The sequence below is a fragment of the Lucilia sericata genome, unplaced genomic scaffold (genome assembly GCF_015586225.1).
Source record: "Lucilia sericata isolate MDLA Ls3-8-SP2 unplaced genomic scaffold, ASM1558622v1 Contig001108F_arrow, whole genome shotgun sequence".
NCBI lineage: Eukaryota > Metazoa > Arthropoda > Insecta > Diptera > Calliphoridae > Lucilia > Lucilia sericata.
Window position 1 is genome coordinate 1 of NW_023995080.1, and position 24,556 is coordinate 24,556.

General features: G+C 29.0%; 3 protein-coding genes and 1 long non-coding RNA gene across 5 annotated transcripts; 2 read left to right on the forward strand and 2 right to left on the reverse strand.

The window, feature by feature from the left end:
- Window positions 1-1,614: 1,614 nt before the first annotated feature.
- Window positions 1,615-8,292, reverse strand: LOC119610050. Its single transcript, XR_005231971.1, has 2 exons — window positions 8,022-8,292; window positions 1,615-1,716 (listed from the first exon to the last, which is right to left on the reverse strand). It is a non-coding gene; the product is annotated as an uncharacterized LOC119610050 (long non-coding RNA).
- A 2,655-nt stretch (window positions 8,293-10,947) lies between these two features.
- Window positions 10,948-16,881, forward strand: LOC119610048 (V-type proton ATPase subunit B). The gene is made up of 5 exons (XM_037965125.1): window positions 10,948-11,099; window positions 11,194-11,349; window positions 14,043-14,548; window positions 14,617-15,372; window positions 15,893-16,881. The coding sequence occupies exons 2-5, from the start codon at window positions 11,271-11,273 to the stop codon at window positions 16,028-16,030; spliced, it is 1,479 nt and encodes a 492-aa protein (XP_037821053.1). The 5' UTR covers window positions 10,948-11,099; window positions 11,194-11,270; the 3' UTR covers window positions 16,031-16,881.
- Window positions 16,882-18,908: 2,027 nt separating this feature from the next.
- Window positions 18,909-20,365, forward strand: LOC119610052 (histone H1-II-like). 2 transcript variants are annotated; one of them, XM_037965129.1, is made up of 3 exons: window positions 18,909-19,070; window positions 19,139-19,653; window positions 19,812-20,365. In XM_037965129.1, the coding sequence occupies exons 1-3, from the start codon at window positions 19,010-19,012 to the stop codon at window positions 20,223-20,225; spliced, it is 990 nt and encodes a 329-aa protein (XP_037821057.1). In that variant the 5' UTR covers window positions 18,909-19,009; the 3' UTR covers window positions 20,226-20,365. The 2 variants fall into 2 exon arrangements, with proteins under 2 accessions (XP_037821057.1, XP_037821056.1); XM_037965128.1 differs by having other exon boundaries at window positions 18,910-19,070; window positions 19,136-19,653.
- A 2,066-nt stretch (window positions 20,366-22,431) lies between these two features.
- Window positions 22,432-24,244, reverse strand: LOC119610049 (uncharacterized protein DDB_G0272512). The gene is made up of 5 exons (XM_037965126.1): window positions 24,057-24,244; window positions 23,856-23,989; window positions 23,629-23,764; window positions 23,260-23,403; window positions 22,432-23,047 (listed from the first exon to the last, which is right to left on the reverse strand). Exons 1-5 carry the CDS (start codon window positions 24,124-24,126, stop codon window positions 22,518-22,520), a joined length of 1,014 nt encoding a protein of 337 aa, XP_037821054.1. The 5' UTR covers window positions 24,127-24,244; the 3' UTR covers window positions 22,432-22,517.
- Window positions 24,245-24,556: the final 312 nt, after the last annotated feature.

The window sequence follows — 24,556 nt, forward strand, 5'->3', positions numbered from 1 at the left end:
CCATAAGACATCCTATATATAAGGGCTTAGCAGAATACATCTGAGCACTATGTTATTGGTCATTCCAAGTTGGGAAATCATGCAAGACGCATTGGTCTTCCATACAATGCCTTTTGTAGGAGCTTTAAAAATGAAGAGGAGGAAACAATTACTCATCTTTTGTGTAATTGCCCGGCCTTTAAATCGATTCGACATCAGGCAATAGGGTCGCCATACTTTTCTGATCTATCAGATCTGTCAACTGTTCAACCTGAACGTATTCTTGCATTCCTAAAATTGTCGAAGTGGGTGTGTAATTAATCACACACTATGTTCTCTACTTCTCTATAGGCTGGTTACCATCTTTATTCTTCACTCCTTCAATATTGTCTTTACTGTCTCTATCGCTATTTTTCTCCTTCTAAATCTTGTTGCTTTCCAAACGTTACAAGGCATACAGTCTGCAGAAAATAAAACATTCGCCTTCACCAAATCTTAGCAAATGTTTTAGCAAATACTATTTCTTTTCTTTAGAAAACAAACACACGGATATTACTAAATCGACGCACAAAATTAAATTATGGAATTTACAAATGAAATGACAAACTTATAAATAAACCTTCACACGAAGTTCAAAACAAACAATTTTTTCAACTATAAATTTTGAGTATTTTAAAATCGATTAACTGTGCTAATTAGTTAGTCAATACTTCCAAATTTATTTTTTTTTTTACAAAATTAATCATCAACTAGTATAATTTAGTTATTATAATGTAACTAATTATTTTTAATTAATATAATTATTCAAACAAATTCTAGACGTAACTTTATTTACTTTTACGTTTTCAGGTGTTTTCCCTTTTATTATTTTTTTTAAATAAACAAAAGTTTTGCCTTAAAGCAGCTTATACCAGTATTTCGAATAAATTTTTTTAAATATTTCTCTTTTATGTTGTGTATAAAAACTTTTTGTAGTTATGTATTTATTATTTTAAATTTTAAGATTAACTGTTTTTTTAAATCATTACTGGCGTCTGCTTTTAACTGCGTCAATACTTTTGTTTTTATTTACTTGCTTATTTTGTTATTATTGTTTTTTTAAATAATAAATATTTTTTTTATTTTGTTGCATTTAAGTTTAAACTTTTTATTTTTGTTATGAAATCTTTTCAAGGTTTTCATATTTAAAAATACTGTAGACAAAAACAAAAACATATTTCACCTTCAACCTTTAAAACTGAACTCGACTTAGTGTAGGTCGCTAATTGATCTTTTTTACGAATGTTAAGTAACGAAAGGGGAATTCACAAATTCTTTGCTATAACTATGTCATTATATTTATTACGTATAATAAGAATTGTTTTATCTAAAGAATTTTAAATAGATGAGTAACTGAGATTTTGTTTAAACAAAAATATTTGATTTTTATAAAACAAAATAAATGCTAATTTATACAAGTAAATTCTTGGTATTATTTTATAATTTTTAGATTTTTGCTGAATAATGAATTTTTACTTTTTTATTTATATGTAGAGTTATAAATTAAAATAGCAACACTTACCACAATGCGCAAGATCAATGATGGGTACCAAACTTTTGGCCAGCAGTGTATCAACTTTATCATCATTTGTTTTGGTTTTCAACATTTTGTATAAATTTATTTCTGTTTTGAACTTGTATGTGTTTTAATTTTCTCTGTTGTGACTGTTATTAACAGTTGATTGGTTTGATTTTTGCCTAAAAAAATAACAATAATGAAAAATTTTAAAGTTAATTGATATTTAATTGTTTGTATTTTTTTTTTTAATTTTATTTTAATTATTTCTACGCTTTTTTAAGAACTGAAATACAAAAAGAAATAATTTAAATTATAATTATACAAATAGTCTTCTGTATTTAAATATAATTTCAGTTTTGTTTACATTTTTAAAATTTTTCGAAAATTCGAACTTATGTTCGAAGATTTTTTAAATATGTTAAAAAATTCAAATAAATATTATACATTAGTTAAATATTATTTTTTAAATGTTAATGAATTTTAAAGAATTTTTATTGTAGCTTTAGGATATGTACCAAAAGTAACTTTTAAATTTAAACATCATTTGCAAAGATTAACTAAATTAAATTAATGATTTTCTAAAATTGCAAACAAATTAAATAACATTTAAACAACAAAACACTTTGAGATAAAAACTTTAATATTCAATCTTAATCTCAGGTTAAAAATTCCAAAAATATAATATTCCATTGAATTACATTTAACATGAACTGCAATATTTTTAGAAATTTTTTGACACAGACGTAAAATTTTATAAATCGGAGGGAAATACCCCTGCAATGACATGAGTCACTTTAAATAAATACTCATTTTCATGCAGCTTTCACATGAAAGCCTTTCTTTGTAAATTAGTAAATAAATTTTTAGTCAGAAACAACAAATATTTAGTTAAAATTAATATGAAACATAAATATTTAAAAGCTTAAAAATACATTGAACTGGTTTATTAAAACAATATAAAAATGTAAACGAATTTTAAGAATTTCAACCACAACGTTTGTTTTTGCTAAAGATAAACTTTAATTTTTTTTAAATAAATAATCACTTTTTGTATTTCAAAATTTTGTTTGTTAAAATAACGTAAATTTTATTTAATTTGACGCACTTGCAAAATTTGTTTGTTTATTTTTGTAACAATAAGTAAACGAAAATTTAAAAAAAATGCAATTTTCTTCTTTAGTTTAAAACAATTTTTTTATCAAGAAATTTTTATTTTACAAAATACACGATATAAATATATACTTTTTTTACGTTAATCAATTCAAAAAAATATATAAAAAGAGTATTTTTGGTTAAATTAAAAAAAAAAACGTTCTATAACGTTCAATGTTCTTGTGATAACTAAACCTGTATGAATACAAATTACCTACGTCAACCTCATAGAAACTGAAATGAAATCTTTGCTCCCCCTGTTTGTTTTTGTGGCTTATAATAGAGACCCCTAACACCGCCAACTTAATGATACAGTAGAAATTAAATGAAAATAACAATAAGAAGCAGCACTAATAACAACAGCAAAATACACAAAAAAGAAAAAGAAAATTACAATGATCTATTTACTTATCGTTCGATCACTCTCAATTTGATTAGATTATCATTTGTTCAATGATGATGTGAGTACAATACACTCACTATTCATTTACACAATAAATAAATGAAAGGGCACCCTATAGGTGAGAATCGTATTGTTTTCTTATAAAAAAAAAAAAAACAAATAAAAAAAATAACTAAAGCAAATTTTTATTTTCATTTATCTTTAAAAAAAACCCAAAAATTTTTAATCTAAGAACAAAATACATATTTTTTCTTATCTTTAATTTTTTTTATTATTTTTGGTTATTGTTATTATTTTTAATAAAATTTTGACTCACTTAAATTTTCTACTAAAATAACCGTTTTCATTTTTTGTTTTTAACTAATGGTGAGTATTTTTTATCACCTTTATTTGCTACACACATGAGTTTATGAATTAATTGTTAGTTTTTTTAGGTAGAGGGGGGTTTTTGTGTTTTGCAATAATACACCACCTTTTTAACAGTAGGTATATATGTATGTAGTCATTTATGTTTTAAGTTAAAGAAATTTAGATTTTTTTATTATAATTTCCATTTTGTTGTGTTTTATAGTATTTAGATTTCAGCACTACACGCGCTTGCTATACAATTAGTTACAGGTTTAATCGAAAAATTGTGATAAGCAAATTAGCACTAGTAGTTGAAGTAGTTGTCAAAAAATAAAAATAATAGTTCAAATTACACAGCAATTTTTTTTGTTTTTGCTCAAAAGGGTGTTATCAGTGTTGCCAATTGGTTTTTGATTATGAAATTTTGAAATTGTTGAATTTCGGTTTGTTATTGTTTAAGAAAAAGCTGGGAGAGAATAGAGAAATAGGAAAATGAGAGATCATAGTGCAATTAATAACAAATATACCGAATGACAATTAAAATACAAATATAGTCCTTAGATTCGATCCTCAGAAAGAAAAATTACTTGAGTTTTTTTTATTAAAATTTTTGTTCTAAAGTAAAGTTTACTAAGTAAACTAATCTAAATTTTAGATTTGGTGTAAAATTATAAAATGTATTAAAATTTTCAACGGTACATTGAACTTTCACAGAAGGATTATAAAAAAATTTACATACTAGCTAAATTTGCCTTTGTCAAAGGTTTTTTTTTTTTTGCCAAATTAAGCATCATATTTCAAAGGCATAAAACTTGTCGACAGACACAAAATAATTTGTTTTATCAAAAGGAAATCTATCGATTTCAAAATGTGACATACCAGAACAATCATAATTATAAACATATCGTCGGTAAAAACACGAAAGTTTATTAATGTTTATTATCATTTTATTAAATAGTAAAGTTTTAATTGAATTAAAAAATACTTTATTTTTAAGTTAAACATTTTAACACTAAACTGATTGATTTTAATTTAGGTTGACATTTTTAAATTAGTTCCAAAGTTAAAGAAAGTTTACTTAGTAAACTAATCTAAATTTTAGATTTGATGTAAAACTATAAAATTTATTAAAATTTTCAACGGTACATTGAACTTTCACAGAAGGATTATAAAAAAATTTACATACTTGCTAAATTTGCCTTTGTCAAAGGTTTTTTTTTTTTTGCCAAATTAGGCATCATATTTCAAAGGCGTAAAACTTGTCGACAGACACAAAATAATTTGTTTTATCAAAAGGAAATCTATCGATTTCAAAATGTGACATACCACAACAATCATAATTATGAACATATCGTCGGTAAAAACACGAAAGTTTATTAAAGTTTATTATCATTTTATTAAATAGTAAAGTTTTAATTGAATTAAAAAATACTTTATTTTTAACACTAAAGTGATTGATTTTAATTTAGGTTGACATTTTTAATTTAGTTCCAAAGTTAAAGAAATTTTGCATTCATGTCCCCTCACGGACTCTCTGCTATCCCTATTCTTCTCTCCTTCTTATAGGTTTATTTACAAAGGGATCATTACTGGACTTAAGTAAGGCTATAACTCGGATGTTCGATGCAGCCACCTGTCAAACCTAAAACCTAGTTCCAAGGTTGTTCTTTCAGAATCTAAAGTGGTGCTTCTTGTACTCGATCTAGAAGTAGTTGTTTTTAGAATAAGTTCTGACTTTTTTCTGAATTGAAAAGTATATTCAGAATATAAATAAAAAAATCGCAAACGGAATGCCTATTTGAGGAATTAAAATTAGTCTTTCTTTTCAAAACTATTTAAATTGTTACTTTTACTCTATTTTCTTTTGTTTAAGCCCTTTTACATTTCCGATAGCGTCATAAATATATACATATATAGTACATATTTCTTTTATTAACCACTTTAACAGGTAGTTTGTTGATACATTGAACTCACGCATTTTATTACTACTACTCATCGTAAATTCTTACAACTGTAACGATATATGTACATAAATATGTATATACATATACATATACATACATATGTAAGTATATATTGGCAGACAATGTGTGTCAACGATTCAACGGATTTAATTTTGGGTGTCTCTGATAAACATTCTGGTTTATTGCACAAAAATAATGTCCGTGTATGTCTGACAGTAGAGTATACACACATCTTGTGAAGAAACAGCAAAACGGATCAACAACCTCTATGATTGAAATTTATGTACAATGAAACAGCAACAATAAAACAAGCAGGTGGTATTGTAGAATCAATATAAATACTCGTATGGACAAACATGAATATATAAAATTTATATTATAAATATGTATGGATGTATGTACGTACATATTTGCGTTAAGGAAAAATGTTTCGAAACATCCATTTAATTGAATAGATACACATATTAACAACTAACTTTCTGCATATGGTAGTAAGACATTTAGAAATTGATCAATGATTATTTTGCTTGTACAATGAACTTATCAAGAAATCTTAAGTAGTAAGAAGAAATTTTGCAGAATTTTTACAGTAAATACTAGGGGAAAATGATGAAACTTTTTCAGTACCTTAATGTAATTTTTATCGATTTGTGTAAGTTCTTATTTGCTGCGATGTTGTGCAAAATTTTTCAAAGGGAATCTTTAAATGCTCATTAAAGTAAAGGTTTTGAAATATTACATATCGCTCATTTAACTGAGGGCTATAGTTTATGCCTAATACTCAAATGTCTTCAAATAAGGCTATTATTTTCGATGTTTTTTTGTAAACGTAAAAACTAAAACTCATGTTTTCACGAATATTAGATAGATAAAAATTAAATTTAATTTAAATCTGAAACATATTAACCTCTACTATCTGTATCCCAGCAAAAAAAGTGAGTAAAAAGAAGTAGAATTTTCACCACAAATAACATACTTGAAGTACTTCCAATTTTGGTGAAAAACCTATGAATTTTACATTAGCGTGTCATTGGAGGGATGTTGTTCATTTTTGACAACTTTGAACTACATCTAATCTTATTCATAGATGCAGTAAAAATCCGATATTTGGATGTCAAAAATAAAACACATTCTTTCAATGACACGCTTATGTAAATTTCATTGGTTTTTCACCAAAATTTGATGTACTTCAAATATGTTATTTGTAGTGACTTTTCAACATCTCTTTCCTCACTTTTAACTCGGTTTTTATTTGTAAGGAAATATTTGGTTTGTAGAAGCTAAAAATATGCAATCGCATTTTTAGATGTGATTAAGATGTCGTTTGTAAAGTATGACATCAATTATTTTTTGCTGGGATCTGGTAAATTTTCAAATACATACCTTGATTTGTTGAAAAATAGTAAAATGTCATTAAACATTTAAATCCATTTTTCTCGAAACGCCTTTTAGGCAATCTTGCAGTAACCTACTTCGAAATTAGTAAAATTCTTAGTAACAACTCCCAATTTTTGAATTTTATATTAAAATCTAAAAAATAGTTATAAAATAATTTCAATGAAAAATCGATTAAATCTCTCAAACCTCCAAATTCTTTTTATATGGCAACTTTGAGTCTAAAATTAAATTGTCTTCAAAGAGCACAAAATGAAGCAAAAAAAAAAAAAACAAACAGAGAGGAAGAGAACATCAAATTACAATTTGAAGTTATTTTTTAAATTTTGCAGATACAAGATACAAGAGAGGCAATAAAAAAGTAAAACAAAAATACAGAACTAATAGTAGTATGTACTGCAAACCCGTATAAATGATCAACCAACCAAACAAAAGAATTTTAATAACACAAGACAAACAAAAAAATAATAATAATACATGTTTGAACAACTAAATACCTATTTAAACAATGAAAAACTGCTCTATGAGTAACAAGAATAAAAAAAAAACAAAAACAATAAATAAAAACATTTAGATTTTAATTAGAGCATTAAGCCACACTAAATACACTGCATTAACTTATTTTAGCACATACTCGTCTATACAAATAATATTCGTACTAGATACTTCGCAACTACATGTATGCAAGTACTAAATAAATTCACTTTGTCTGTACATATGACTAAATAACGTGTCGAATACAATTTTTGCTAAATACCACGCTTAAAATACTAACGGACAGACAAACCGATCGTCATATAGACATACAAAACTTGAAATTATTATTACTATTGTGTAAAAAAAAAAAAACAAAAAGGGTCTAACATGTAGAATATGTATCTGTCTCTGCATATGTTCATACATATATTTCATTTTTTTCCTACTAAATTCAAGTATTTCTTTTTAGACACTCAACCTCATCAAAAGGTTAGCAACAGTCTGCAGTTTTTTTATGTTTTTCATCGACTTCAAGTTTCAGTTAAATTTTAACACTTTTTTGTATGGTTTTGTCGACGAATACGTGGCGTTCATAAAAAAAATTCACTTCCATTACACTTTTTTCGGCGTCTTTTTGCAAGCAATTTTTAATTAATCATTTCATGTTGCTGTATTATTTTTTTAATTTTATACTATTGTTATAAATACTAAATGAAAATGTTTAAAAAACTTTCTATTAGCTTACAATTTAATTTTTTGTTAAATTATTTCGTCTGTCTGTCTGGAAAGCACACTTCACAACAGCAAAACAAACAACACAGTGACTTCAGTAATTTATTAAATTGCAAAAATAAAATAAGCAAAATACTAAAACAGTCAGCCAAACAACAACTGGTATCAGTGGTTAGAAATTAACGATTAAAACCGTCGTCACACCAAATAGTTTTACAGACGTTGTACACCTTCTATACTTCACAACATTTTCCACAACACTGAATGAAGGCTGATCATCGATCGATTCGATCATAAAAAATTTGTGTTATAAGAGTCCAAAGAGTGAGTTGTGGTGGTGAATACAATTTTATAGAGGTGTATAGAGACTTGTTTCTCTCTAGTTTTCCTTCTATTCTCTCTAATGATGTAGTTGCTAATTAGTGTTTTTATGTTGATCATATACATATGTACATATATTTAGGGTTTGTTTCTTGACTAAATGATTTACAGCGATATAATGGACGTAAGCGACACGATTTCCAATTTTTGTTTTTTTTAATAAAAATTGATAATTTAGGTCTATTAGCAGCATCTTATATATTAAATTTATAGAAAATTTTTCAACAAAGAAATATTTTAAATTTATTTGTGGATAAAATAAAATGTCAAATATCTCAATTTAATATATATAATCTATATTTTATGTTTATAGACGACTAAACAGCCGAAACGATTTTATTGATATTTTTATAGTGTATTCATGTATGTCTGGAAGAAGCTATAGGCTACTTTGTATTTTGAAATTTTGAGTGGGCGAGGAGCTACGCATATCTCATAAACTGCAATAGCTAGAGTCTTTTTTAGGGACAACTTTCATATTCATAAGAGTAATTGTTGACAAAATGGGCGGAATGTGTATAGTGGGGCAAATTAGCGGATATTCATTAGGGGAGCTTGGAACCTCAATAAAAAATAACGTATATCCTGGAACATATTAGATTATTAAAATATTTCATAGGATATATATCTGGAAAACTATTATAGTTCGAATATTATTCTTTGGTTAGAATCTTCAAAATCGTAAAGTGGGTTTTTAGGGTAGCAAAGCACACTTTGTTTTTATAAAAGTTTTTTTTTTTTTTTAATCAGATCGGAAATTTAATAAAGGGCATACTATTTTTAAAATCCACCATAAAAAGAATATGCGTAAAATAATCGTCTAAATGTCGTCCAAAATAAGTTTTTATTTTAATTACAAATATATTTGCTGCTTAACTTATGTGTTCAAAATTGAACAAAATATGATGATGGTACAAGATTATGTCTCGAAATGCCTAATAATCGTATTTCAGATACGTTGCTGTACTTATTTTATATTAGATTCAGCACTGCCAATATAAAATAAGATCCATGTGGACATTGTAAACTCTAATGATTTGCGATTCGTTTTTACTTTATGGAGTTTTTTAATCCATATATATATTATCAAACGAGTGACAAGAGATAAGCTTTTTCTAGATTTTATTAAACTTTCTTAAAATTAGGCCAACAACAATGTCCATTTTCCTAAATTTTGATATATAGTTGATATACGTCTAATATAAAAAGCAAAGTATACCATATATGGTATATAGAAAAATTGGAAAAATAACTATACTAATAGGTACAAACAAACTTGGTAAAAATTTATTACAATTAGCTAAAATTAAGCACAATTTATTCAATAGTAACTATAAGAAATATCAATTTTAATAATTTTTGCTCTATTGAAATTTACTTTTAAAATTTTGTACAAAATCGCAAAACGACAAGTTTGTAGGATTACTGATGACTGATTCAAATCGGAAGAGGGACAGAATGGTATTTGTATGAATAGTTAACGGTTAGTACCAATGAGTTCTAATTTTAAATATTTTCAACACATTTCGTCTTTAATATAATAGAAAACCACGTTTCAAGTTTCATTAAATTATCTTCAAAGTGGCGAAATTTAGAAGGATGCTTATTTATTCAGTCTTGGTAGACCTTGTCATAGAAATGTTCATATCTTTAAAAATTAGATTTTATTATCTTCTTTAAAATTATTAATATTTTATTTTTTAAACAATGTCCTGAATACACTAAAATGTTTCAATCAAATAATTGGACATATTGTCTTTAGGATTAAATAGATATTAAATCAGTACATGTGCCCAAAAGAGAAAGATTTCAAAATGTATAAAAATTAACTTACATACATACACACATGTTAATTTTCATCCTCCAACTGAACCATTCCTGAATATTTTTAGTTTCCACGACAATTGGATCTCCGCTCTAGAACGACGTGACTTCAGATAAGTCAAAGATTATTTACTTAGCATCCGCAGTATCAAATTATTCCAACAAAAGCAAAACTATTACAACTATTTAGATACAGATTGGATATTCAAATGCAATCCCTATTTTATAAAAAGGATAATTATTCATGTTAAACAAACAATGATCGAAGAATTGCAGTGATAGTGCGGTGAGGTCTTTAGAAAACTTTGTTAAAATACATTTTTACACTTAAAGCACAACAAATATATCATTTTATATTATTTTTAATATAAATTATAAAATGTTCACATTCTGCAAATAATTAAAAAAAGTATTATTGCCTCCAATTTATAACACTAACAGCACAAAATACAACTCTGTTCCCATACAGTACTTACGAATATTAAAAACAAATTTTTGGAACCTATTTAAAAATCTCATGTTTATAGAAAAAAAATCACAACTGAACAATAAATTAACAAATAAAATTATAATATTTATAACTAATTGTTTTAATATGGTTTCTATTGAATAACACATAATAAAAATACGAAATTAAAATGTAACAATAAATTGCCAGAAATCAACCGCTGTTCATTCTTTCTTATTTGACATTTCTAATGTCATAACAATTTCCACAATTTGTGGATTACATTAATCACATGACAGCACGTGAGATGTCACTGTGAATTTTACTAGTTCAGAGTGAATTTTTCTTCGTACTCCATCAACGTCGCAACGCAGCTGACTGGACTCCCCTCAGCATTGAATTAAAAAAAAAAAACATACAAAATCATCAAGAAAAATTGTGTGTATTTAGAAAAAAAGATAATTTATTTAATTGAAAATAACTAAAGTGTGATTCTTCTTTTGTTTTTATTCCATATCGAAAAAATATATAGATAAATTTTTCTAAACAGAGTGTGAGGAAATTCCAATTGGAAGTAAAGAAAAACAAGTGTAAGAAACCCCACTAAAAATGGCTCTTTCTGCATCCCAAGCTCACAAGGAGCATGTCCTAGCTGTTTCTCGGGATTTCATTTCCCAACCCAGATTGAGTAAGTAAAATTAATTAACTGAAAAAAACCAAACAAAAGCAAAACGCAAAATGAAAAAAGGGTTTAGAAAAAAAATTAAGTAAAAAAGTGCAATCACTCAGTGGTCGCCATATTAGATTTAATTTTATCAAAACTTTTACGTCGTCACAAGATGTGAGAGTACAAAAGAGAGATTGCTACGAAAAAAGTGTAAAAGAAAAATCAATAAAATTTTGCCAATTTTATTTCTGTGCACTTTTTTCTGTATCCAAAGGAATTTAAGTTTTATAGAAAAATGTATGCAAATAGATACAAAAGTGCCACAAAGCTTTGGCAGAAGTTGTTTAATTAATTGTTAAGTAAAATTAGTTTATTAGTAGTTGGATATTTTGTAGTAGAGTTCAACATTGATAGATAGTTAACTTTTTTACGTCATGTGACTTGTTTTTATTTGACTGTTTTTTTCTTCTTCGCTTCTTACAGAGATGCCACGAATTATTTAGTAATTATTTGTATAAGTTTTTTTTATATTGTTAATTGTGTTTAGCACCTGACTTGTTTGCATTATGATTTAATTATTAATAGGTATTTGTTGTTTTACATTTTATGCAATATTCTTTGGTCGATTTAAAGAAAAATATTAATGTTTTTGAAATTGTGGGATTTTCTTTTGACAGTTTATGTTATTTTGATAAATTTTAGGTTCTTTCTGAGAATTTGTGGTAGAAAATTTTTAAATTGATAATATATTTAGCTAATTACCAAAATATCTTTAGCCAAAAGTAACATTATCGAGCAATATCTATCATGTATTTTAAGAAATATGAGCCTAAAATGGAAACGTAATAGGTAACTATTAAGTGAATTAAATTAGTGAATGTAATGTTTAATTTTAAGAATGAAAATTGTAGTAGAATTCCTTGTATCCAGTTTTATAACTACATACGTTTTTGAACTATTATAACGAATTGGCGAAGAAATAATTATTGCCATTCAATTGTAATGATTTTTACCTATAACTTTTGAAATGTGTTTTACATATTTAACTCTAAAACTTATAAAAATTCTACATTCTGCAAAAACATTAAAATCATATACATAATTTTAATTAATTCTGCAGTAATATTTGTTAACGATTTTAAAATACATATGTTTTATAAATTACAAAAACAAACATATAAGTTATAAAATAAACCTAGCAACCCTATGATTTAATATGGGTTAATTTAAAACTCTCCCTCTCACTGCCTCACATAACTCTCTATTTGCCTAAATGCATTACGTTTTTACTAGTTTTCTTTTGTTCGCTTATACGTCTATTTTTCAATGGTTTACTTTCAAAGTCAGCTGACTTATCTATTTTCGTGAATTTGCTTTTCTTAAGTATTTTTTTTATTAACTAATTACAAATCTTATCTTCATTCAAAAATTAAACAAATTAAAAACAAGTAAGAAATTATAGTCGGGCGAGGCCGACCATATAATACCCTACACCTTTGACAAAAATATAATGTGATTTAGTTGCCATAATAAAGCATTTAAGTTGAATTGTACCTTGCCTTAGATATACATACTTAAGCCGTTTATTGTTGAATAAAATTGTGAACATTTAAGTGAAATTTTGATGGGGGCTTTTCATAGGGGCTAGGGTCATATAAGAACCTATTATTATGGAATTCGTGGGGGTCATCAAGTCTTGTATACAACTTGTTTATTGCAGCTTTTTGTCGAGATATGAGTATATTAAACATAATTATGAACTTAAAAGCCCTTTTCGGCGGGTTCAGTTGTATGGGGGCTAGGTGAAAAAATGGACCGAAGTAAACCATTTTCAACAGGCTTCGTCTATGGTATCATAAAAGATCATGAGCCAAATTTCATTGAATTATCTCCAAAATTGCGACCTGTGGTTTGATTACAAGTTTTAAAAGCCCAATTCGAGGGGTTCAGTTGTATGGGGGCTAGGTGAAATAATGGACCGATGGTAACCATTTTCAATAGGCTTCGTCTATGGTATCATAAAAGATAATGTGCCAAATTTCATTGAATTATCTCCAAAATTGCGACCTGTAGTTTGATTACAAGTTTTAAAAGCCCTATTCGAGGGGTTCAGTTGTATGGGGGCTAGGTGAAATAATGGACCGATGTAAGCTATTTTCAACAGGCTTCGTCCCTGGGACAATATAACATCATGTACCAAATTTCATTGAATTATCTTCAAAATTGCCACCTGTAGTTTGATTACAAGGATTACAAGCCCAATGGGGGGTTCAGTTGTATGGGGGCTAGGTGAAATAATGGACCGATCTTAACCATTTTCAATAGGCTTCGTCCCTGGGACAATATAAGATCATGTACCAAATTTCATTGAATTATCTTCAAAATTGCGACCTGTAGTTTGATTACAAGGTTTACATGGACGGACGGACGGACGGACAGACGGACGGACAGACGGACGGACAGACGGACGGACATAGCTAAATCGATTCAGAAAATGATTCTGAGCCGATTGGTATACTTTAAGGTGGGTATAGGACCAATATTATTGTGCGTTACAAACATCAGCACAAACCCAATATACCCTCCCCACTAAAGTGGTGTAGGGTATAAAAAGATACATATTTGCTCATATGCCAATAGTATTTTAACTATTATTTTGTTAAGAAATTTTTTATAAACAACTGCCTTAAATTTTTCTTAATTTCTTATTTTAGCCTACAAAACCGTGTCCGGTGTAAACGGTCCCTTGGTCATTTTGGATGAAGTTAAATTCCCCAAGTTCGCTGAAATCGTACAGTTGCGTTTGGCTGATGGTACTGTACGTTCTGGTCAAGTATTGGAAGTCAGTGGCTCCAAGGCTGTCGTCCAAGTCTTCGAAGGTACCTCTGGTATTGATGCCAAGAACACATTATGTGAATTCACCGGTGACATTTTGCGTACCCCCGTATCTGAGGATATGTTGGGTCGTGTCTTCAACGGCTCCGGCAAGCCCATCGACAAAGGTCCCCCAATTTTGGCTGAAGATTTCTTGGATATCCAAGGTCAACCCATCAATCCCTGGTCTCGTATCTATCCCGAGGAAATGATCCAAACTGGTATCTCCGCCATTGATGTGATGAACTCCATTGCTCGTGGTCAAAAGATTCCCATTTTCTCAGCTGCTGGTTTGCCCCACAATGAAATTGCTGCCCAAATTTGTCGTCAAGCCGGTTTGGTTAAGGTAACTACTTTTAAATAAAAAGAAGAAATTCAAAACTCATTGATTTTTTTTTTGTTCCCAATATTAAGGTTCCCGGCAAATCTGTTTTGGACGATCACGAAGATAACTTTGCTATTGTATTCGCTGCTATGGGTGTTAACATGGAAACTGCCCGTTTCTTCAAACAAGATTTCGAAGAGAACGGTTCTATGGAAAATGTGTGCTTGTTCTTGAATTTGGCCAACGATCCTACAATTGAACGTATCATTACCCCACGTTTGGCTTTGACTGCTGCCGAATTCTTGGCCTACCAATGCGAGAAACACGTCTTGGTCATCTTAACCGATATGTCCTCCTATGCTGAAGCTTTGCGTGAAGTATCCGCCGCCCGTGAAGAAGTACCCGGTCGTCGTGGTTTCCCCGGTTATATGTACACCGATTTGGCCACCATTTACGAACGTGCCGGTCGTGTTGAAGGTCGTAACGGATCCATCACACAAATTCCCATTCTTACTATGCCTAACGATGATATTACCCATCCAATTCCTGATTTGACTGGTTACATTACTGAGGGTCAAATTTACGTTGATCGTCAATTGCACAACAGACAAATCTATCCTCCAGTCAATGTGTTGCCCTCTTTGTCACGTTTGATGAAATCTGCCATCGGTGAGGGTATGACCCGCAAGGATCACTCTGATGTATCCAATCAATTGTACGCTTGTTATGCCATCGGTAAGGATGTACAAGCTATGAAGGCTGTCGTTGGTGAAGAAGCTTTGACTCCTGATGATTTGTTGTACTTGGAATTCTTGACCAAATTCGAAAAGAATTTCATCTCACAGGTAAATACAAATGATTTTGTTTTTTTATTAATTTTTTATTATACAACTAGGAGTAATTGGATTGGTCGAAATATATTTTTATAATTCATAAAACCTTAACATAAGGAACTATTTTAAACCATTTAAATGACTTGTGAAAGTGAGCTTAATGTTCAATCGTTATGATTATATTCAATCAACGTTGTAAATTTAATCAAAGTAATTTCCTCTTTAAAAATTTAAAGTGGTCCTTTTTTAAAAAAAAAAATATATTTTTTTAATTTTTACTTTTAATCGAAATAAAATTCCGTGATAATCCTTCTAGTTAAGTTCTAGTTGTTTAACATCTATAGATTTAACAAACTATTTAAGAAGTGCTCAAAACACTCATTGCTGCAATATAAAAAGCTCTCTATATAAAATTTCAATTTTATCGCAAATATTCCAAAATTTATTTTATAGGTATCAAATATTTACTAACTCTTTAGCTATTTTGATCGAATTTGTTTTACTTATTTATAATACATTCTTCTTCTTCTAGGGTAACTACGAAAACCGTACTGTATTCGAATCTTTGGATATTGGTTGGCAATTGTTGCGTATCTTCCCCAAGGAAATGTTGAAACGTATTCCAGCTTCTATTTTGGCTGAATTCTATCCCAGAGATTCACGTCATTAAACTTGTTTTTACATTAATAATATATTTTTTCGTCATTATCTGTTTATTTTATTTGTTTATTAAATTTTTAGTCTAAAAGCTTTTTTGCAAGCTTTTGAAATATTTGTTCTTTTCAATTGCAATAATTATACAACAACAAATGCACATTAAGCAAATCACTGTTAAATTTAAATTAAAGTTAAAGTAAAGATAAAGTTAAAACAATTGATTATGATGTCAACGAAAATATAGAGCAATTTTAAATTTTCAGCCATCAAAGCCAAAAAATTATAAAATCAACAACAACAACAAATTATAATACTAATTGTATATAAACAAAATATATATAGTATAAAAAAAGAAAGAAATGGAACACAATGTAAAAACAAAATCTATTTTAAAGCAATATTTACTTACAAACAAAAAGTCGCCGCCCGCCATAAAATCTTGTTTTAAAAATGATATTTGTTTTTTATTTAAAAAGTGTTAAGGGTTCACTACTACTAAAATAATACATATACATTTATCGCCCAATAACAACAACGTGAAAAAATGCAATAGCAAATTATTTTTATTTTAGTAAAAAGGAAAAATCATTTGCGTTTTGTTAAAATTATATAAAAAAAAATAAACAACTGTTTGTTTCTTTGTTAGTTTTTAAGTTTTCAAACACATGTATTAATTAAAATGTCTGTTTATTGTTTTTCTTCTTTTCATTTTACAAAAATCTATTTTATTTTGCTGTTATAAACAAAATTATCATATTATACACCTCTCTCTTGTTAAACAAAGTGGTAAAAATGCAAATTCTTTATATTATTACACAGCATTCCAAAAAACAAAAATAAAAACATACATTACATTTTAAATAATTGCTTTAATTTGTTTTCTTTTTATTAATTTTTTTTATTTCATTTATTTGGTTTGTGTTTATGTTTTCAAAACGTCGTCATTTCCTTTGCTCCATTTCAATAAAAGTATTATCCTCAATAACCCTTTTTCATAAACATATTGAAATTGGTATTTTTTTATTTATGTATTTTATTTTATTAATGACATTAACTTTGGGAATATACTTTCTTTTAAAACAAATCTCGTTGTCAGTGTGTGTTTATTAAATAATTAATTGATTAAAAATTGTTGTAAATTTTGAAATCTACTTGAAAACAATAATAAACTCTAAAAAATAAAAAAATATAAGCCTACCTTAAAAAAAAATATACTACTTGTATGAGTAATCAATATATATTAAATAAATGAAAACTATATTTAAACAAATACTTAATTTCATATGTATTATATAAAAAAAACAACAAAGATTTATGCGTGTTTGAAAGAAAATAATTAAAGAAATATATATATAAATATTACAATAAAAAGACAAAAACTGTTAATGAAAACAATATCAAACATAGTTCTTTTTATACTTTTTAAATTAGTGACTGGGAGATCAGAGCCGAATGCGTTCAAGTATTTTCAATGTTTAGTCCAGTTTTAGAGTCGATTTTAGAAATTTTTAACCTCTTGAAGGTTTGTAATTAGATTCTCTTTAATAAATAAATATATTTCGAATCGATACGGTGTTAAAAAAACATTTCAGATGTTATTGTGTTTCAAATGGCTTCATTCGATTATATTCTTTTATATACTGAACTAGATCTGCATTAGAACTAAACTAGAACTACACTAGAACTGAACTAGAAGTGAATTAGAACTGAACTAGAAAGAACTCGAACTGAACCCGAAAGAACTAGAACTGAACCAGAAAGAACTAGAACTGATTAGAACTGAACTAGAACTGAACTAGAACTGAACTAGAACTGAACTAGAACTGAACTAGAACTGAACTAGAACCGAACTAGAAATGAACTAGAACTAAACTGAAATAGAACTGAACTAGAACTGAACTAGAACTGAACTAGAACTAGAACTGAACTAGAACTGAACTAGAACCGAACTAGAAATGAACTAGAACTAAACTGAACTAGAACTGAAATTGAACTTAACTAGAACTGAAATAGAACTTAACTAGAACTGAACTAGAACTGAACTAGAACTGAACTAGAACTGAACTAGAACTGAACTAGAACTGAACTAGAACTGAACTAGAACTGAACTAGAACTGAACTAGAACTGAACTAGAACTGAACTAGAACTGAACTAGAACCGAACTAGAAATGAACTAGAACTAAACTGAAATAGAACTTAACTAGAACTGAAATAGAACTTAACTAGAACTAAACTAGAACTGAACTAGAACTGAACTAGAACTGAACTAGAACCGAACTAGAAATGAACTAGAACTAAACTGAACTAGAACTGAAATAGAACTTAACTAGAATTGAAATAGAACTTAACTAGAACTGAACTAGAACTTAACTGAACCAAAACTGAACTAGAACTGAACTAAAACTCAACTAGAACTGAACTAAAACTAACTCGAACTGAAAACTAGTTTTTTGGAGAACCCTTACACATACATATCTTCGGAATAAAAATCTTGTCTGTTTTTCTGCTTTTAAGAATTGATCTTTGATCTTAATTTAAATTTTAAAACCAGAAAAATTGTTCTATAAGTATCGGATATATGATCGAAACAAATATGAACAAAACATTTCAACTCGTGTCGATACCAATCGATAGAGTGCGTGACGTGATAAAAGAAGACTTTTCGGTAGAAATGACCAAATTTATTAGAAATAAAAAATTAAAAACATGGACAAAAATGGTTTAATTTAAATATTATTAAAATATTGGTACAATTTTGACAAAAATAGTACTTTTTATGTATCAATCTAAAGTAGTGACTTAGAATATATAAACTCAACGTACATACATAAATACATACATACATATGTATGTAAATCATAGCAATTTAAATAAATACCGTAAATACCGTATGTGTGTGATTGTGATCAGTATTAATTTGTGTAGCATTCAAATTAGAAGTGTTTCATGTTTATTTAATTTATTTAAATAAATCTGTTCAAAATTAATGCAATGAAATCTAAAGAATACAAGGATATTTCAGAAGATGAAGATGATGACGAATTGGAAGATGGTAAGTAAATAAATAAATTCACTTCATATTAAAATAATAATTTTGAAACTAATTAACAATTAAAGAAGAACAATCACAAGATGATGCCGATGACAATGAGCTCGAAGAGGAGGAAGGAGATGAAAATGAAGAGGGTGATGAAGTAGAAGATGACGAAGACTTTGTTGAGGAAGAGGAAGATTTTTCAAATAATGCGGCTAAAAGTGCCACACCACGTCAGTCGTTGGGAGGAGGAAATCAGAAAATAGTGTTACAAAAGCCTAGTCAAACTACAAAGAAAAAACCCACTACGCAGAAATTGGTGGATGAAGCCATAAAAGAACTTAAGGAGAAGCGTGGTTCATCGATTGAGGCCATTAAAAAGTATATAATGAATAAAATTCCCGAAACGGATGAAAAACGTTTGAAAATTCAAATTCGTCGTTACATCAAAAATTGCTTGGATGATGGTACAATGACGCAGATAAAACGTTCCTTTAAATTTACCAATAAACATGAAGCGAAAACTAAACAAATAGAAAAGGAAAAACTAAAAGCTAAGAAGGAAAAAGAAAAGCAGAAACAGAAATTGGCTAAAGAAAAGGTAAATGTTTGTTGTATTTTATAAAGAAGAAGAGCCCTCTTTATAATAATTTATCAAAAGTTTATAGAACAAAACTAAAAAAAATATAAAACTATAAAGTTTTAATAAATTATTTTAAATAAGACCCGAAGCAATTTACATTAATTCTATAATTCTAGAAAAAACAGCAAAAAGAAAAACCCAAAGCGGAAAAGACTGCCACTAAAGAAAAGGCAAAGGATAAGGAGAAATCTAAGGAAAAAACCAAAGCTGGTAAAAGACCAAAGAATGAAACGTCAGATACTAAAGCTAAGCCAGCCAAGAAACCTAAATTAGAGAAAGCAGAAAAAAGTGATTCAACTGCTGGAAGTAAAACGTCTACTGAGAAAGCTAAGCCGAAAAATAAATTATCTCGTAAATCAATTAATTTGGTGGTTAGACCAACACCACCTCGTCCTAAAACCATGAAAAAGACTAAAACAACCGCTGCAGCATCTAAGAAGAAAATTGATTTTCCAGCACCAGCAGATAAAGCACCGACTGCGACCACTAGCGCTGCAGTTAAGACCGCTGGTCGGGGAAAAAAGAAGTAGTTTTTTGCATGTTAATTTGCTGGTATAATTTTACAAATGCTTTAAATTAAATATATGTTTGTTTGTCTTAATTGAATGTTTATCTTTAATTATTTCAGTTCTTTTAAATTATTAATAAAATTTTTATATTTGTTTGTAAATGGTGATTTTATTCCCACCATCAAAAAAGATGGGGTTATATTGTTTCTATCATTCCGTTCGTAACACATCGAAATATGCATCTAAGACCCATAAAAATATATTTGTTGTAGATCCCTATTAGATTCTAAGACGATCTAGCCATGTCCGCCTATCTGTTGAAAACACGATAGAGTCCAAATGGAAGTAGCTAACGAGCTGAAATTTTGCAGAAATATATTTATTTGATGCAGTGTGTGTGTGTGTGCGCAGTGTCCCCCTCTTAAAATGACTTGAACGGTTATAACTGACTAAAAGAATAAGTTATAGCGATAAAAGATCGGTCTCTTCAGACTTAAGTGTTCAGAGCTGGCTTTCAGAACCATATATATATCGGTGAAAACTTAACTAAGCAAGTTTTATTGGAACCAAATCATTGTATACATTTTTTTGAGAATCGGTCCATATTGACCCTACCCCCAATAGAAAAAATCTACCTAAATAACTAACTAACTAACTAACTAACTAACTAACTACTAACTAACTAACTAACTAACTAACTAACTAACTAACTAACTAACTAACTAACTAACTAACTAACGACAACGAACGAACGAACGAACGAACGAACGAACGAAAACGAACGAAACGAAACGAACGAACGAACGAACGAAACGAACGAACGAACGAACGAACGAACGAACGAACGAACGAAACGAACGAACGAACGAACGAACGAAACAACGAACGAACGAACGAAACGAACGAACGAACGAACGAACGAACGAACGAACGAAGAACGAACGAACGAAACGAACGAACGAACGAAAAACGAACGAACGAACGAACGAACGAACGAAGAACGAACGAACGAAACGAACGAACGAACGAACGAACGAACGAAAGAACTAACGAACGAACGAACGAACGAACGAACGAACGAACGAACGAACGAACGAACGAACGAAAACGAACGAACACAACGAAAGAAGAACGAACGAACGAAACGAACGAACGAACGAACGCACGAACGCACGAACGCACGAACGAACGAACGAACGAAACGAAGAACGAACGAACGAACGAAAACTAAGAACGAACGAACGAACGAACGAACGAACGAGAACGAACGAACGAACGAACGAACTAAACGAACGAACGAACGAACTAACGAACGAACGACGAAGAAACGAACGAACGAACGAACGAACGAACGAACGAACGAACGAACGAACGAACGAACGAACGAAACGAACGAAACGAACAACTAACGAACGAAAAAAGAACGAACGAACGAACGAAACGAACGAACGAACGAACGAACGAACGAACGAACGAAACGACGAACGAACGAACGAAAACGAAAGAACGAAACGAACGAACTAACGAACGAACGAACGAACGAAAAAGAACGAACTAACTAACTAACTAACGAACGAACGAAATAAGAACGAACGAACTAACGAACGAACGAACTAACGAACGAACTAAGAACTAACTAACTAACGAACGAACTAACGAACTAACTAACTAACGAAACGAACTAACTAACTAACTAACTAACTAACTAACTAACTAAACTAACGAACTAACTAACTAACTAACTAACTAACTAACTAACTAACTAACTAACTAACTAACTAACTAACTAACTAACTAACTAACTAACTAACTAACTAACTAACTAACTAACTACTAACTAACTAACTAACTAACTAACTAACTAACTAACTGACTAACTAACTAACTAACTAACTAACTAACTAACTAACTAACTAACTAACTAACTAACTGACTAACTAACTAACTAACTACTAACTAACTAACTAACTAACTAACTAACTAACTAACTACTGAAGTGTTAAAAAATAATATTTTTGGATTTCGATTTGAAAAGACTAATTAATTCCAATAAATAGACTATTAATTGTTAATTTGGTTTGAAAATGGCTTTAGACCTTAGTTGAACATAGCAACGATTAAAAATTGTTCGACTTTGGTGGGTTCACCCTTTATTATCAAAGCGCAGTTATGTTGCTAACAACAATGCTTAAGCTAAGAAGATCTTATCTAATACATTTCAAATGCTATTTCAAAATTAGCAACTATATATTTTTTATTAAATTCATATATTTACACAGGCATACAATAGCCTTATTATTTAATTTAACACATTTAAAAATATCTATTTACAAATATATAAAAAGGAAGCATAATAAAATTTAAACTCATTAAAGTTTTAATGGTCGCACCACCGGAACCTTCGACACAATCACCATCGTTATATGAATTAAAACCCATCTTACAATTGCATTCACCATAAATACAATCCATTGATTGTTGCGATTCGTTCAATTGACGTTGATAACAATCTTCATCAATGCGACAATAATGACCACGTTCAACAACGGCAGTGCACACTGTTTCCACAACATCCTTTTCGGTTTTCTTTTCTTCCACAAAATATTTTTCTGAACATTGACAGACATTTTCGATACATTTACCACCCGGACCCATAGTGCCCATACATTGGATATTTTCAGTACAAGCTTCAAAATATTTTGATATCTTCAAACAGCGTGCATTATCGATGGAAGCGTAATGTTCGGGTTTGCAGATACAATGTTGGGTTATATTGCTGCATTCGGTATTTTCGCCATATTTTTCGGTGCACTGGTCATCGTTGGAGCAAAACGATTTGTTACCTGTTAAGAGAAAAGATTTAAGATTACAGTTATCTTTAATTTTCTTTAAAACTATAGTTTTTTAAACTATGTACTTAAGTTTAAACCATTACGAACGCTACCTTATGTTTCTTTAACAATTTTTGAATTAAATTAAATATTTGCCCAGGAGAATTAGCAACAGAACCTTTATACTTACACTACATTTTCCAATGATGTGATTTAACACTCACCCACTATAGAAGTACATTTGCCTTCATTATTAATAAACTGATCCATGCAAATACACTGCTTCGATGATTCATGGCAAATGGCATTAAAATCTACTTTTTGACACTGTGAATCCTGTTCACATTTCTCACCCAATGCCACCATTTCTGCGGGAAAATCAAGCATAAAAAATAAATACAAATATGTACAATGTTATCAAAATGAATGACATGAGTGAGACATTCAATTAATTGCATTTAATTAATTATATTTGTGTAATGTTATTCGTAAAACTTTCAGGCAGTTATTTATTCAATCATTCACTGCTGAATCAAACATTCATTCACTCAGTCAGCCAGACAGACATTTATACGTTTTATTGATTTACTTACTTGCAATGCATCGCCTTTTATCACTGCTGGGCATAAAATCGCTGGCACAATAACATACATCCTGTTGCGTATCACATTCAGCATTTGGTTGCTGGCAGGGACATGGTCCACCAATAATATTGTTCACTTTATGGTTCTTGAAGAGCAAGAAGAGAAAACAAATCAACAAAAATATGTTAAAAAAAACCAATGAAATTTAAGTGGAGTAATTAAAAACTCCTTCTTACCAATGGTTGGCATTTAACATTATCACCATTGCTGCTGCTACATTGACATTGTTCTTCAATGCATGCGGATTTAATTCCAGAATGTTGAAATTGTTTGCATTGCGTTTCATTGATGCAGTTCAGCTCAAGTAATTCTTAAAATAATATAATTATTCAATTTGTGTTTTTTATACTTCTCTTATTTTATTTTTTATTATTTACCATCACTTTGTATTAAATTCACACAATTTAAAATTATTGCTAAAAATATTACAAATGTTTCACTTTTCATTTTCTTTTATTTATTTTAAATATTTGTTTTCTCTTTTAAGATCAAGCTGAATATGAAACTTAAATAGCGGTGTTTGAAATCTCAAAGACCGTTGACCTCGAAGTAAATGGAATTATAATGCTAAATAATGATAAGTAAGAGTATGTAGAAGGAATTAGTTTACCCAATTCGCCAAATACATATACTTATGTAAAAGTATTATTCACAAGTCTAAAATATACATGTGATATAATTCTCGGAATATTTTAATACCTTCCTTATATTTATTTATATATGTAATTAGATTATAACCACTTTCATCACTGCACTGGCTAAATAAAATTTGCTTCATAAATCAACATAAATAAAACTTTTTTAAATAGTATTTCAGAGCGACATTTGAATGGATTTTCGTTATGGTCAACTGGGTATGATCTATAAAATATTTAAG

Coding starts and splice junctions, on each gene's coding strand:
- LOC119610052 (XM_037965128.1), top strand. CDS start 19,010: ATGAAATCTAAAGAATACAAGGATATTTCAGAAGATGAAGATGATGAC. Junction 19,071..19,135: donor TGATGACGAATTGGAAGATG/GTAAGTAAATAA, acceptor TAACAATTAAAG/AAGAACAATCACAAGATGAT. Junction 19,654..19,811: donor AGAAATTGGCTAAAGAAAAG/GTAAATGTTTGT, acceptor CTATAATTCTAG/AAAAAACAGCAAAAAGAAAA.
- LOC119610049 (XM_037965126.1), bottom strand. CDS start 24,126: ATGAAAAGTGAAACATTTGTAATATTTTTAGCAATAATTTTAAATTGT. Junction 23,990..24,056: donor GAATTTAATACAAAGTGATG/GTAAATAATAAA, acceptor TATTATTTTAAG/AATTACTTGAGCTGAACTGC. Junction 23,048..23,259: donor CAAATGTACTTCTATAGTGG/GTGAGTGTTAAA, acceptor TTCTCTTAACAG/GTAACAAATCGTTTTGCTCC.
- LOC119610048 (XM_037965125.1), top strand. CDS start 11,271: ATGGCTCTTTCTGCATCCCAAGCTCACAAGGAGCATGTCCTAGCTGTT. Junction 14,549..14,616: donor GTCAAGCCGGTTTGGTTAAG/GTAACTACTTTT, acceptor CCCAATATTAAG/GTTCCCGGCAAATCTGTTTT. Junction 15,373..15,892: donor AAAAGAATTTCATCTCACAG/GTAAATACAAAT, acceptor TTCTTCTTCTAG/GGTAACTACGAAAACCGTAC.